Source organism: Mirounga leonina, unplaced genomic scaffold (genome assembly GCF_011800145.1).
Source record: "Mirounga leonina isolate KUSES-001 unplaced genomic scaffold, KU_Mleo_1.0 Mir_165, whole genome shotgun sequence".
Lineage (NCBI taxonomy): Eukaryota > Metazoa > Chordata > Mammalia > Carnivora > Phocidae > Mirounga > Mirounga leonina.
In genome coordinates this window covers 33781665-33795475 of record NW_023270415.1, presented here as the reverse complement: position 1 = coordinate 33795475, position 13811 = coordinate 33781665, and the positions used below count along the sequence as shown (strand labels likewise).

General features: G+C 35.7%; 1 protein-coding gene across 6 annotated transcripts in view; it reads right to left on the bottom strand.

The window, feature by feature from the left end:
- Positions 1-13418, bottom strand: part of LRRCC1 (leucine rich repeat and coiled-coil centrosomal protein 1) — a 36796-nt gene extending 23378 nt beyond the window's left edge. For 2 of the 6 annotated variants that reach the window (XM_035011445.1, XM_035011446.1), the window contains exons 1-6: positions 13051-13283; positions 10513-10718; positions 10163-10228; positions 6588-6755; positions 4472-4647; positions 4174-4380 (exon numbers count right to left, since the gene is read on the bottom strand). In XM_035011445.1, the coding sequence (XP_034867336.1) occupies positions 4174-4380; positions 4472-4647; positions 6588-6755; positions 10163-10228; positions 10513-10718; positions 13051-13139 (912 nt within the window). In that variant the 5' untranslated portion in view covers positions 13140-13283. Of the gene's footprint in view, positions 1-4173; positions 4381-4471; positions 4648-5890; positions 5965-6587; positions 6756-10162; positions 10229-10512; positions 10719-13050 lie in introns of those variants that run through there. The other 4 variants (XM_035011444.1, XM_035011447.1, XM_035011448.1 and 1 more) reach the window with 4 other exon arrangements.
- Between the last annotated feature and the right edge of the window lie 393 nt (positions 13419-13811).

Here is a 13811-nt window from a genome sequence, read left to right as displayed (position 1 = left end):
CCTGGGATCATGACCTGAGCAGAAGGCAGACGCTTAACGACTGAGCCACCCAGGCACCCCTTGACTAATTTTTTAAAAAAGATTTTATTTATTTGAGAGAGAGAGCACGAGAGAGAGACAGAGAGCAAGCAAGGACAAGCAGAAAGGGGGAAGGGCAGAGGGAGATCTCAGGACCCTGGGATCATGACCTGAAGCCAAAGGTAGACGCTTAACCAACTGAGCCACCCAGGTACCCCACCCTTGGCCAAACTGACCAAGACAAAAGAATATATATATATATACACACACATATATATATATATAAAATAGAACAGAGAGAGAGGGGACGCAAATCATCATTATCAGTAATAAAGGAAAGGCTATCATTACAGATCCTACAGATATTAAAAAGACAGTAAGAGAATATTAGTAACAATTTTACGTTGACAAATTAGATGAAATGGACAAATTATAAAACACAACTTATATAAAGCAACACACAATGAGACAGAAAATGAGTTGCCTTATAATTATTAAAGAGAGTGAATTCATTATCACAAACCTTCCAGGGCCAGATAATTTTACTGGTGAACTTTATCAAACATTTAAGAAAGAATAATTCCAATCTTACAAAAATTTTTTAGAAAATAGAGGAGGGGACAGTTTTCAACTCATTTAGGTGGGCAACATTAACCTAATATCAAAACCAAAGATGCTACTATAAAAGTAAAAACAAATATCCCTCATGAGCAAATTGTAAAAACTCTTATAAAATATTAGCAAACTAAATCCAAGAATATATGATAATTTATCATGATTAAATGAGGTTTACCCCCAATATGCAATGTTTGTTTAACATCTGGAAACTAATCAATGTAATTCATACTATTATGTGAGTAAAAAATAAAAAAAACATATGATCATCTCAATAGATGCAGAAAAAGCATTTAACAAAAAAAATTCAACAACATCAGAAAACTCAGCCAATTGGGAACAAAAGTAAACTCCTTAACTTGATAAAGGACAACTATGAAAAACATAAGACTCACATCATACTTAATTGTGAAATACAGAAGGCTCTCCAAGGATCAGGAATAAGACAAAAGTGCCCACTCTCACCATTTATCTTCAGTACTGCACTGCAAATTCTAGCTATTGCAACAAAGCAAAAAGGACCAGCATAAAGGTCAGAGAAGAAGGAAAACTGTCTCCATGTAACTGTTTATGTAGAAAATTACCAGGAAAATACAAAACAAGTACTAGAACTATTAAGTAAATTTAGCAAAGTCATAGGATCCAAGCTATATACATATAAAAATAAAAGGTATTTCACAAACAAGCAGCAATCATGGAATATGAAGCCACAAAAATTCTTCAATTTACAGTGTTATAAAACAAAATACTTAGGAATAAATTTTTTTTTTTTTTAAAGATTTTATTTATTTATTTGAGAGACAGAGAATGAGAGAGAACACATGAGAGGGGATAGGGTCAGAGGGCAAAGCAGACTCCCTGCTGAGCAGGGAGCCCGATGCGGGACTCGATCCAGGGACTCCAGGATCATGACCTGAGCCGAAGGCAGTCGCTTAACCAACTGAGCCACCCAGGCGCCCTTTAGGAATAAATTTAATAAAAAATATGTAAAACTTGTATACTAAAACTACCACTGAGAATGATGAAAAAGATCTAAAGAATAGATATAAAACATGGAATGATTTCAAAGTTATACTGAGTGAAAGAGGACTTACACAAAAGAGTATATTTGTACGACTGCAATATTATATTATATTATATTAGGTTCTGGAAGAAGCATTCAGTAATCTATGGTGAAAAAGGGAGGAAAGTGATTGCCTTGGGGGAGAAGACTGACAGGGAAGAGGTAATGTTGATGATGGTTATGTTTATCTTCGTAAAAGTTGGGTAGCAGGTATATGTATTGTCAATTCAGGGAAAACACGTATCTGTATTTTACATCAAAAGAGATGGCTAGGGCGCCTGGGTGGCTCAGTTGGTTAAGCGACTGCCTTCGGCTCAGGTCATAATCCTGGAGTCCCGGGATCGAGTCCCGCATCGGGCTCCCTGCTCAGCAGGGAGTCTGCTTCTCCCTCTGACCTTCCTCCTTCTCATGCTCTCTCTCATTCTCTCTCTCGCAAATAAATAAATAAAATCTTTAAAAAAATAATAATAAATAAAAATAAAAAAAAATTAAAAAAAAAAGAGATGGCTAAAAAAATACTGAACTCTATAGTTAATGATATACATGCGTAAGTATTTTGAAGGAAATATACCAATGCATGTAATCTACTTTGAAATGTGTCATAAGATAGTCTGATAAATGAATAAATGGATAGATACATGATGAAATAAGCAAAGTAAAATGTTGACAGTGGAATCTAGTTGGTGGATATACTGGTATTCACTAAGAAATTCTTTCAAATTTGCTCTAAGTTTGAAAATTTCATAATAAAATGGTAGGGAAAAACTAAAAGACAAAAGTCTTCACAGAGAACTCTCAAGATCAGTGAAATAATAATAAGTCCCATAGTTAAGAAAAATATCATTGTAGTATAGCACATTTTCAGTAATTTTATGACCTCACTTATAAATTACTACTTTTGAAATAACATTGAGTATATACATCAACTGAAATTAAAACTGTATGTTTACCCTTCACACAAGTTAGCATCCACCTAATTTTTTTATTATGCAGAGAAATGAATCATGTTTTTTCCCCCAGACAGCTAGACTCCTATTTTTGGTTACAAAGTAGGAAGAATTATCATCATAACTGAGTTAAGAAGCATGCTGGTGGAAAGAATATCAGACTGGATATCAGAGATTTGGGTGTGAAGCTCAACTCTTACTATTAAAGGACGCTTAGATAAACTCCTGAGTTTCTCTTCTATAAAATAAGAACGATATATTGATCCCTAGCTACTTGACTGGTGTGTTGTGAGAATGAAATGAGGATGGCACAGAAGAAGCCATAAAAGTTCACTTCAAATTCAGGTTACTAAAATTAAACCTAAGTTCTGATATTGGCAGAAGAATCAGCTTTTAGAAAAGACGAATGATGAAATCTGAGGAAACGGAGAAGTTGGAGAGCTCAGTGACATGTTATCAATGATGTTAAAGAATGTATAGGCCAGCATTCTTATCCCAGTTCTATTCCTACCCACCTCTGTGGCCCAAGTGAAGTGTCTAGGGTTTTCTGGCACACAAAATCCTTACAGCCTTATTCATTTACTGCCCTAAGGTAAACTTTTTGTTTATCTAGCATTGTTATGTTAGTGTTGTAACTATGATAATAGTTCAGAATTATTAAAAACCCTCTGAACCATAATTCCACAATTAGCATTTTCTACTCCACACCTCCACCTCATTTGGAGAAAAAAATTTTGAATATTAAAATTTAATTACAAATATCTAGGTCAAACTGACATTTGACTAATAGCTTCTTTGGCCTGTACCACAGTATCTCTACCCTATATCCAGGTAGGGGCTAAATAATAATCCACTGCATTCTCAGAAGTGTGGTGCTTAAGAAAACAACTGTTATTGTAGATCACAGTCAAGAACGCTACAGCAAAGTCTGGAGACCCAAATAGCAGTAAAATCTAGGCATTGCAGTCCATCCACATAATTCAAAGATTCTAAAAGCCAGTGTACCAGTAGCAGGGGTAAAAAAGAATATCTCAGGAAAGTAGAGATTAATCTGGTGAGGGTCTGCTGTAAACAGAAATTAAAGCAGGAACTATGTAAGTTAACCTGTCATGCAGCTATAAGTTCTAGAAGTGGTTTTGATCATTAAACAATTGAAGATAGTAGAGGCCCAAAGTAACTCATGTATCCTCTATATTTATAAACACTGAGTCAGAAGAGTTCTGAGTTTACTCAAAGCCAAAAGGTGGGTGGGTGGAAATAATGTGACATACAGCAAAATAAAGGAATTATATAATAAACATTTGAAGGACAATAAGGAAAATGAGTGAAAAAAGTATGTTATCTTTTTCTACTACTATTATTATAAAACAGAATCCTATTTCTGTAAAGGAAAAAAATATACACACACAACAGAATGTTAATTATAAATTGTTTCAGGTTGGTTAGCTTATATGCTATTTTTATTTTACATTTTCTCAACTATTTTTTTTTTCAACAAACATTGCTTAGAAATATAGGAAAAACAGTTACTTCAGTGAGAAGCTGTAAAATTTGATCATCTAATTTCTGAAGCTTCATGTCGTTATGAAAATTGTTTTCATGATTAACTTTCTCCGGCTCAGAAGATGGACATATAGATATAAATGATGTCAAACCAGTATCTGTTGGTGATGCAAACTGATCCAAGGGAGCTATCTCATCGATGGGTGGTGTTACCACTGGCATACTATCAATTATCTATGATACAGAGAAACAAACCAAGATCTTTTAAGTTTACATTAATTAAATTTGAAGGTATCTTTTATATTAGAAAAAAACAATACCATACCTCATCTTCACTTATATTTAGGGGAGAATCAGAAGAAACTAAGTTATCCAAAAGACCTTCTAAGCACTGTAGGCGTGATGAATTTATTTCTGACAAATTTACTGGCTCACCAAATATGTTCTTGCAGTCTAGGATTCTAAGCTGTGGCAATGTCTGGAGCATAATTGCTCTGTACCCTTGGAAACAAATCATTCAAAATAAAAAGTCAGGCATTAAAAAGTTAATTATTTCTCAAATACACTAAATTTATCACCTACCAGATATATCACCTGAATGATAAAATTAGTCCTGGAATGCAACTAATAAACTTGTAATAAAAGCTACTTAGTCCTTCTCTAGTATGTAATCGTTAAGTATAAAACAAACAAAACACTCCCACCACCCCTCCCACATAGTCCTCCTGGTGAAGATCAGAAAGTTAAAAATCATTATTGCTGGATTTAGCTTTTGTAAAATTGCTTTAAAGTTATAAATGCATGATACCAGTAAGCTTATTCTGAACAGAAAGCTAAACATGTCTTTTATTTGTAATATAATTAGTATAAATATAAATCAGGATAATGTGGGTAACCACCAGAAATTCAGAATTTTGCTAGTGAGGCCTTAAGTATTAGTAAATTAAACTTCCCCATCTTTCTCCCTTAAATTAGATATAACTAAGATTAAGATAGGCAATCTATCAACTATTCAAGAATATGTTTATTTTCCTTAAGTACAATTAAATATGAGAAATCTGACAAGTTAACATTAATTTGGTGTCTAGGCTAAAAGAAACAGTTTAACTTTGCTTAACTATAATGTTAAGACCAAGTATTTCTAACAAAGGCCAGTGAAGTGGTTGGAAGAACTCCAAAAGAAAGAATCTGGCAAATCAATTTAAGAAATTTTGAGAGGAGAAAGGTTATTTTAGTAATAAGTATCCCTTTAATTCTAGGGGGAGGGCAACCGTGTTGAAATACCTAATCAAAGTGAAAAACAAAGGTTCAAATTGTAGGAACCAGAGATTCTTAAGGCAAATTGTCAGGGAAAAAATCCAACTTGGGTGAGTAAGGAAAAGAAGAAAAAAGTTGTTTTAGAAATAAGGCTTTTTTCCCCCCAAAACAGGGTTTCCCCAGAAAACTGAAGTCTCTCCTGATTCTTAGGTAGACTCTATTATATGGCCTTAGGAAAATAGTTCATCTCACATCTATTATATTCTTCTGTGAAATAAAATTATCACAATAGGTTTCCATTCTGGGAAAAGCCTTCATACAGTTGCATATTAATGACAGAATGGAGCCAACTCTGTAGCCACCTTCTACCCAAGCTGATCTTTGGAATATATATTCATATTTTCCATTTGTATCTTATTGCTTGGTTAAGCCATTTGAAATAAGTGATAATAATAAGAAATAGTAGTCTGGTCTGCTTTGTATTTACCAACTTCAGTGATTCTGAATTCGATCAAATGGCATTTCAGCAGCATCTTCAATATATCGTATTAAGTTTTCTTCCTTACAAAAATCATTTATTTATTAAACACATTCACAAACAAAATTAAAAAGGTATACAGGAAAAAATTTTCCTAATATTTCCTGATTCCCAGCTACCTTTTCCACCCTTTCTGCCATTTCCCGATCCCTACCTACTTAATACTGGAGTTAGCCATTGTTATCAGTTTTTGGTATAGCCTTCTGGATATTTTATATATACAATCAGCAAATACACACACATATTTTACCCTTTGCACATAAATGGTAACCTATTATATGCAATGTTTTCAAACTTGCTTGCTTTTTTTCTATTAACAGTGTATCTTGGAGATAATTACGTATCAGTAGCTAAAGATTCTATATTCTTTTTTTATGGCTGCATACTATTATACTGTTTAAGAATAGATTATAACATAATTTAATTTTGAGGCATTCACTTATCAAATATAAAACTGTCTAAATAGAATTATTTATCTGTGCTCTCTTAACCGCAATCTGTCTTAATAAAATTATTTATTTCCAATTATGTTTTTTCAAATATATAATAAAAAGCGTAAGACAAATAAAAGGGTCATAAACACCAGTCACAGAAAACAAAGGAGCTCTTAATATTAACTGTTACAAAAAGTATTAATTGCTCATACCTGGAACACGACAGACAGGGTTATCTTCTCCATTTTTTTCCAAAATAAGATTAGTCAAGAAGTTCAATCCTACCACACACTGAAGTAAGTGATGAATACTATCTATACAATTACTATGTAGGTCAATATATCTAAGTTTATGTTTAATTCCATGAAGGGGAATCAAACCTGCAATAAGGAAAAAAAACTCTTGATGCCACTGAAGTCATTTTTCCAACAGCTAATTAAAGTTAATTTTTATATAAATTAGATTTTGAGGCAAAGAAGCAGCATTAATAAGAAGTCTACGTAAACAGCTACATCTAATAAACAGCGTATGAGTAAAGACATTTGTTGTTTTGAAGAAACACAGGGTTAGCATCCCTTTTGAGGCCCTAGCCCAGAGGTTCCTGGTCTTTGGTTCTCTTCAAACAGAACATATGGACCTCTCCAGGTCAATGCATGTACTTCTAGGAGAAGCATAAAGCAATGGCTTCAGGCTCTCAATCAACACATTATTTTTGATTAGCAGATACAAGCAAACCCTGCAGTACTCTTCAATTTTATTGGTTTGAGCATAAAATACAAATAGCACCCATTTGATTTAGTTCCCTGGTAATAATTCTTACACGAGTTTATCTAGAGCATGGTAATGCTAACAACTAGATTTGCAGCAGAGGTTACTGGTGCCTGGTACCACGTCTCCTTGACCAGCCTCTGACTTCAGCTGCAGCTGTGGTGGATGGGGCCATGCATGCTGACAGTTTACCCCACTGGAGCACTTCATGTTTCTCTTTTCTTCCCTCAGAACTCGCTTTAAAATGGAGCTTCTGAGCAAAGGTACAGCCTGGAAATGGCCTTTGATGTGCCAAATCTACAATTCAAACCATGAAACCCACCCCCGAACTGAGACTTACACATATACATACACACATGTCTAACAGGGTTCTCAAATTTAAGATAGAATCCTTACTTCTCATCCCCTCATCTCTAAACCTGTTTCTCCCTCAGTCTTTCCCACATCAGGAACCAGTCCCATCATCCACCTGTCGCTACAGAAAAAACTCAGTTAACTTATCTTTGATTCCTTTTTTCTTCATTTCCTTATCTCAATCCATCAGCACATCCTATGAACTCTACCTGCAAAATATATCCATTTGCTCCTCTACACTATTTCCACCCTAGTCTAAGTCTCCATCATCTCTCACCTAGACCACTGAAATAGCTTCCTAACTGGTCACCTGACTTCCACTCCTATCCTCCTAAAATCCATTCTTCACTCATTCAGCAACCAAAGTGATCCTTTAAAAACACATATGTCACTTGTTTAAAGCCCTCCTATGGCTTCGTATTGCACCTAGAATAATATGCAAACTTTTTACCGAGTATGAAGCTGTGATCTGGCCTTTGCCTACTTTCTCATCTCTTTTCTTAGCACACTAACCCCTCATTTGCTATGCTCTAGCCATACTACCCTTCTTTCTGTTCCTTTATCATGACAAGGTTGAAGGTGCCTTAGTGTCTGTGCATGCACTTATCATATATACTGCCTTTATTTATTGAACTCATAATGATCTATTAAAACTTACAGGGTTGTCTATTATATTTTCTTCGTATTTATTATAATGTGATATGAAGTCACTAAAACGCACCCTTTTAGTGTATAGCTCAACGTACGTAAACAAGCATACACAGTTGTGTAACCACTACTATAACTGCGATACAGAACATTCTATCACTCCGATCAATGTGTCCCATCTTCAACCCTTGGCAACTAATGATCTAATTTCTGCCACTGTAACTTGCCTTTGTCAGAATGTCATATAAATGGAATCATATAGTGCATCTTTCTGTGTCTCACTCCCTGCACTTAGCCTAATTCTTCTTAGAGTTGTCCATGTTGCTGCATATATCAACTGTTCATTCCTTTTTATTGCCAAGCAATATTCCATCATGTGGATGAATCACTATTTGTTTACTAGGTGATAGACGTATGGATGGCTTCCAGTTTGGGAAGATTATAAAGAATCATATAAACATGATTATATAAAAAGCTATATAATCATATAAACTTTCATGTACAGATTTTTGAACAGACATGTTTTCATTTCTCTTAGGTAAATACCTAGGAGAGGGCCTGCATGATTATATGGTAAGTGTATGTTTAACATTATAAGAAACCTTCAAACTGTTTTCCAAAGTAGTTGTTCCATTTTCAATTCTCCTCACAATGTGTACAAGTTCTAGCTGCTCTATAATCTCACCAGTATTTTGTATTATAAGTTTTAAAACTATCTACTCTAGTAGGTATGAAGTAGATCTCATTACAGTTTTAGTTTGTATTTCCTTAACCACTAAAGATGCTAAACATTTTTTTTTTTTTCATGTACTAATCTGCCATTTAGATTTCCTCCTGGGAAAGGCTCTGCTCAAATCTTTTGCTTATTTTTGAGGGGTTGACATGATCTTATTTTTTGCTTTTCTTCCCCACTACAATGTAAACCCTATGACAAGAACTTTATCTATTTGTTGTTTTTTTAATTACTACAGAACAGTATTTGATACAGTGATCTTCAATAAATATTTGTTGAGTAAACGAATGAGCAATCTTATCCAAGATTCACATTTTTCAGATAAGGCAACTGCATCTAAACAGTAATATTCTTTGCTCAACATCACATAGCAGTGACAGAGCTAGGGTTAATACTCAATTCCAATACTTTCACAACTTTGGGGGAGAAAGTTTTAAAAAATTAAAATATTCTTGCTATTCCAGCTTAACAGTAGGGAGTAGATTGCTTTAATTTTTTGTATATTAAATACCTGCTGTAGGCTAGTATTTTTCTAGTATGGGAGAAAAATAAACACATGAATAAGATTTTCAAAAATTGACAGGATTATGATGATAATTAGAAGAATTCTGCCAGTTCTAACAGATAATTCTAAGAATTATCCGAAACTTTGTTCAGTTTATCAGTGTATCACTTTAATCAATTAAAAAATAGGTAAAAATGTTTAACCTTCTTAGACCTGCTAAAAGTCAAAAAGAAAAGAAAATTATTTGATCGTCAATTTACAATATAGCCTTTGGAATGCAGTATGGTCCAATATGCTATATGATCCAATATGGTAGCACTAGTCACCTGTGGCTTTGTAAATTTAAACTAAAATTAAATTACAAATTCAGCTCCTCACTGCACAAGCCACATTTCAAGTGCTCAAAAGACACATCTGGCTATTTGCTGCCATGTCAGACAGCATAGATATTTAATATTTTCATCACTGTAAAAAGTTCTATTGGAACTATTCTTTATATAATAGCATATCGATCAATTATTTAAGATTAAAACACTATTTTCCTGAAGTCCCTTCTATCCAAGTTTTTTCGGGTACTGATCACCTAGTTTGTATTCCTATTTTTTATTCAGCCATAGCTTTGGCACCAACAAAAAAAGAATTATGTCTGAAGCAGACTCTCTAGATGGTATTTTTGGTCAAAAACAGGATTATTCAGTTTTCAGCATGCTGAGCTTAGCCTAACTCATCACATGTGGCAAACATTCAGCATTATAGAAAACATAAGATTATCTACTTACCACTAAGATCATTTATGTGGTTATAAGATAAATTCAGTCTAGTCAGATTAGTTAGTGCTTCAAGTCCTAAAATAAAATAAGATAAAATAAAGCTATATAGTATTACAATACTATTTCAGACAGTTTTGAAGCAAATCTATAGTCCAATAACAGTGAAATCAATTTTATTGGTATTTTGCAAAATACTTAAAAAATTGTTAACTTTTCTAGAAGAAAACTTTTATGTAGTAAATTTTAAGGTCAGTTTTCAAAAGTTTATGGTAATATTTATTCCATTCTATTGGGAAGAAGAAAAGTGGACTTAAATAATCTTCGTTATGCAAAGTATCACATGAAAATCACTTACAAACCTTCTATTCTTGTGATCAAATTGCAGGACAAATTTAAAGTACATAGTTTTGTCAGTGTGTTTAGCCCTTCAATTCGATTTATTTGATTAGATGACAGATCTAAGTGTTGTAAATTCCAAACATGATCAATGGCTTCGATTTTTGAGATGTTATTGCAATGAAGATTGATGGCATGAAGGGATGAATCTAAAGATAACTCTGATATGCTACAAGAGAAAATATAGATTATCAAAAGTAAGAAACGGATTTAAAAATTATGACCAAATATAATTAAAATCAACCAAACAGCATGTAGATGATAAGCATGTGCTCTACTCATTCTATAACGAAATCCTTCCTACTTGTGGTAGTCTTTTAACATCTCATAAGGGACCGTGCTTCTTACCACTCTTTGATATTTTGGACCATACAGATAAACAAGAAACCCACTCAAGAAAGGGAAGTGACCCTGGGGCATTTCTACCTTCTATAAGCAACCAAGTCATCAGCATATAATGAAAGGTGTAATTGTAAAGGCCCTGGAATCATAATACCCCAGTTCAAATCTGCATTCTAGTATTTTTTTTTTTTTTTGCTAAATTATTTGAATAAATGAGTTAACCTCTCTAAGTCTCTATTTCTCATTTCATTTATCTCACAACAATTCTAAGCAATAGGTATAAGGATACTGAAGTTTGCAGAAATTAAATAACTTGTCCAAGTTCTTGTAGTTACTACCTGAGGCAGTATAAATCCAGATCTGGCACTGTAGCTTGTAATCTTTCTTTACTGTCTGCAACAGCTATTTAACCCAGAATGTAGTTGATTTCAAAAGAAACAACCAGTTATTACTATTTCTAGTGAAAAAATCCATCCTCCCTTCTATACATTTGGAATGCACCTCCCCTAAATAGAACTCATCTCCTCATTCTCTCAAGTACTGCCATTTATAACCAGAACCTCTCCTAAAGATGGTCGTTCCAGGAATAAAAACTACAGTGCACAAAGTTCAGAGGTGCTGGAAGGAGGGACAGTCGGGAATAGGGACACGCAATGTCATGGGCATCTGTTCAATGTTCTGTAGCAGCTACCGCAGAGGAAACTTAACTCTGGCAGTAGAGAAGTGAGAAGTTTAGTAGTCAGGGAGTAAAAAGAAAATAAGGAATTCTGGTGTGCTTTCAAATTAGCATCAAGAATCTCAAATTCAAAATTAAAAATCAAAAACACTTTAAATATGCCATAAAGTCATTCAGCTCCTCCCTTAGATTTCAGAATGAAGCACATAATAACATGTGGAAGAAAAAGATAAAGCATTTGTAAATTTGAAACTACCAATCTGTAAATGTGACTGTTGAAATGTTTTCCAGTTACCTTGCTACTGTCATTTACTGAGCTATCCTTGTGCTATTAACACATGCTCTTAATGACAGTCATTTATTTTCTGACACATTTCAGTTTCTGGAAATTAGTACTGTGCAGATAATGTGGTACAGCAGAAAAAGCAGAAAGCGAAATTAGACAGCAATAGGTTTGAATTTGAACTTAACTGCTCACCAGCTGGAAGAATTTGGGAACACTATTTAGATCTTCTGAGTCTCAGATCTGTCACTTGTAAAATTACTACCTTGCAGAATTATTGTGAGGGGTAGTGATAACATATATATTTACACATAGATGGTATTCAGTAAATGGCATCTATTGTTAAATATAAATGTAAATATTCCTTTAAAAACCATCTCCCTGGGGTCTTTGGGCAAAGATCATGAGATCATGATCCAGAACAAGATGGTTTAATTATCAGCAGCAAGGTTCCGCATAGAGCAGGGCATGCCACAAAGGAACATAGATAAGTCCACTATGGAATTGCCTGTATGTAGGTCAGTATGACTAATCACAGAGGGTAAATGGAGAAATGTTAAGAGGTTAATTCCGAAAAGGTAGGTAGGGACCAGCCGGTAAGGCGGAATGAAGAACCTAGTACGTCATGCATAAATTTGGGCTGCATGAAGGAGGGAAATGGTTAGCTAAATATGATGCTTAGTAGTCTCAAGAAGTTTATGGATATATGTATCATTGTGCTCTGCAAAGGAGAAATTAGAAGGGAGGCAAAGAGAATTGAGGAAAACCTAATGAAGAGCAGTAAACCTTCGCTCCACGGTTGCCGGCCAAACCACAGCGCCACTTTTTGTCAAGGCAAGAGAAAGAGCAGAAGAGACAAGATAGAACCCGAGAACACCAACAATTACAGAGCAAGCAGAGGAAGAATAATCAGTAAAGAAAGGAGAACCAGTAGAGACGGAGGATGGCAAAAGATTGGTAGAGAAGGAGATCGTAGGGTAGTTTCCAGGCTACTCAAAAGGCCAAGGAGGAAAGGAATGCGGACTCGCTGGACCTGGCACTCCAGCAGAGCAGTTCTGGCGCAGTAAGGCGGGGGGAAGCCAGACAGCGTTTGTTGCGGTCTGGGTAAGGCTGTGCCGCCTCCGCTCCGAGGCAGTTTGTTGTTTACGGCTCCCGCCCGGGGGATGCGCGGGCCGCTCCTGGCTGCGGAGCACCCTTTACCTCCGCAGGCCTTTGTCCATGAAGCACAAATCCCCGCAGATGCTGTCGCCGTCTTCATTTTCGACTTCCGCCTCCACCGGCGCCTCCATAGTACCGGCAACGGGGACCGTGGTCTTAACCGGCGCCCAGAGCGGGGTGAGAGAGCCCGGAACACGCCTTCTGGGTGAGCGGAAGTCCAGTCCGAGGGGGCGGGGGCGAAGGCCCCCCGCGCCCCTCCAACCGACAGCCGGGCACTTTCGCGCCTTGACAAGTGCCGTAAAGCGGGAAGCCTGATTTTCTTCCCCAAGGGCTTCCCTCCCTTTTACGGTATCCACGGCGCGATTCTTGGGTCTTGCCGTAAAGAGAAACATCATCCCGTGTATGTGGTTGGTGGGTAAAGAATGGGTCTTTCCTGTGACGCTCTCCTGTATGATTTTTGCGTTGTAGGCCACTGACTTCTGAAGGCGATTTAACAGCAGTTTGTCTTTACAAAACTATAGTCATACGTACCTATAAGTTATTCCCCCACCGGCCATTGCACCTACTGTTGACTTAGTAAACATTTATGGGATGCTTTACATATGTCAAGCACTTCTCTGTGACATGAGGAATAAATTGAAGCCAATTCTCGTTCTCTGGAAGCATTCACAGTTCAGTGGAGGAAACAAAGAATTGACGTGCAAAGGGTGAGTGCTAGAAATAGCACAGGAGCATTTAAGCCAACTGTATAGTGATGTGGGTAGTGGGAAAGTTTTCTAAAAGGTTATTGGTGACTGAGCACA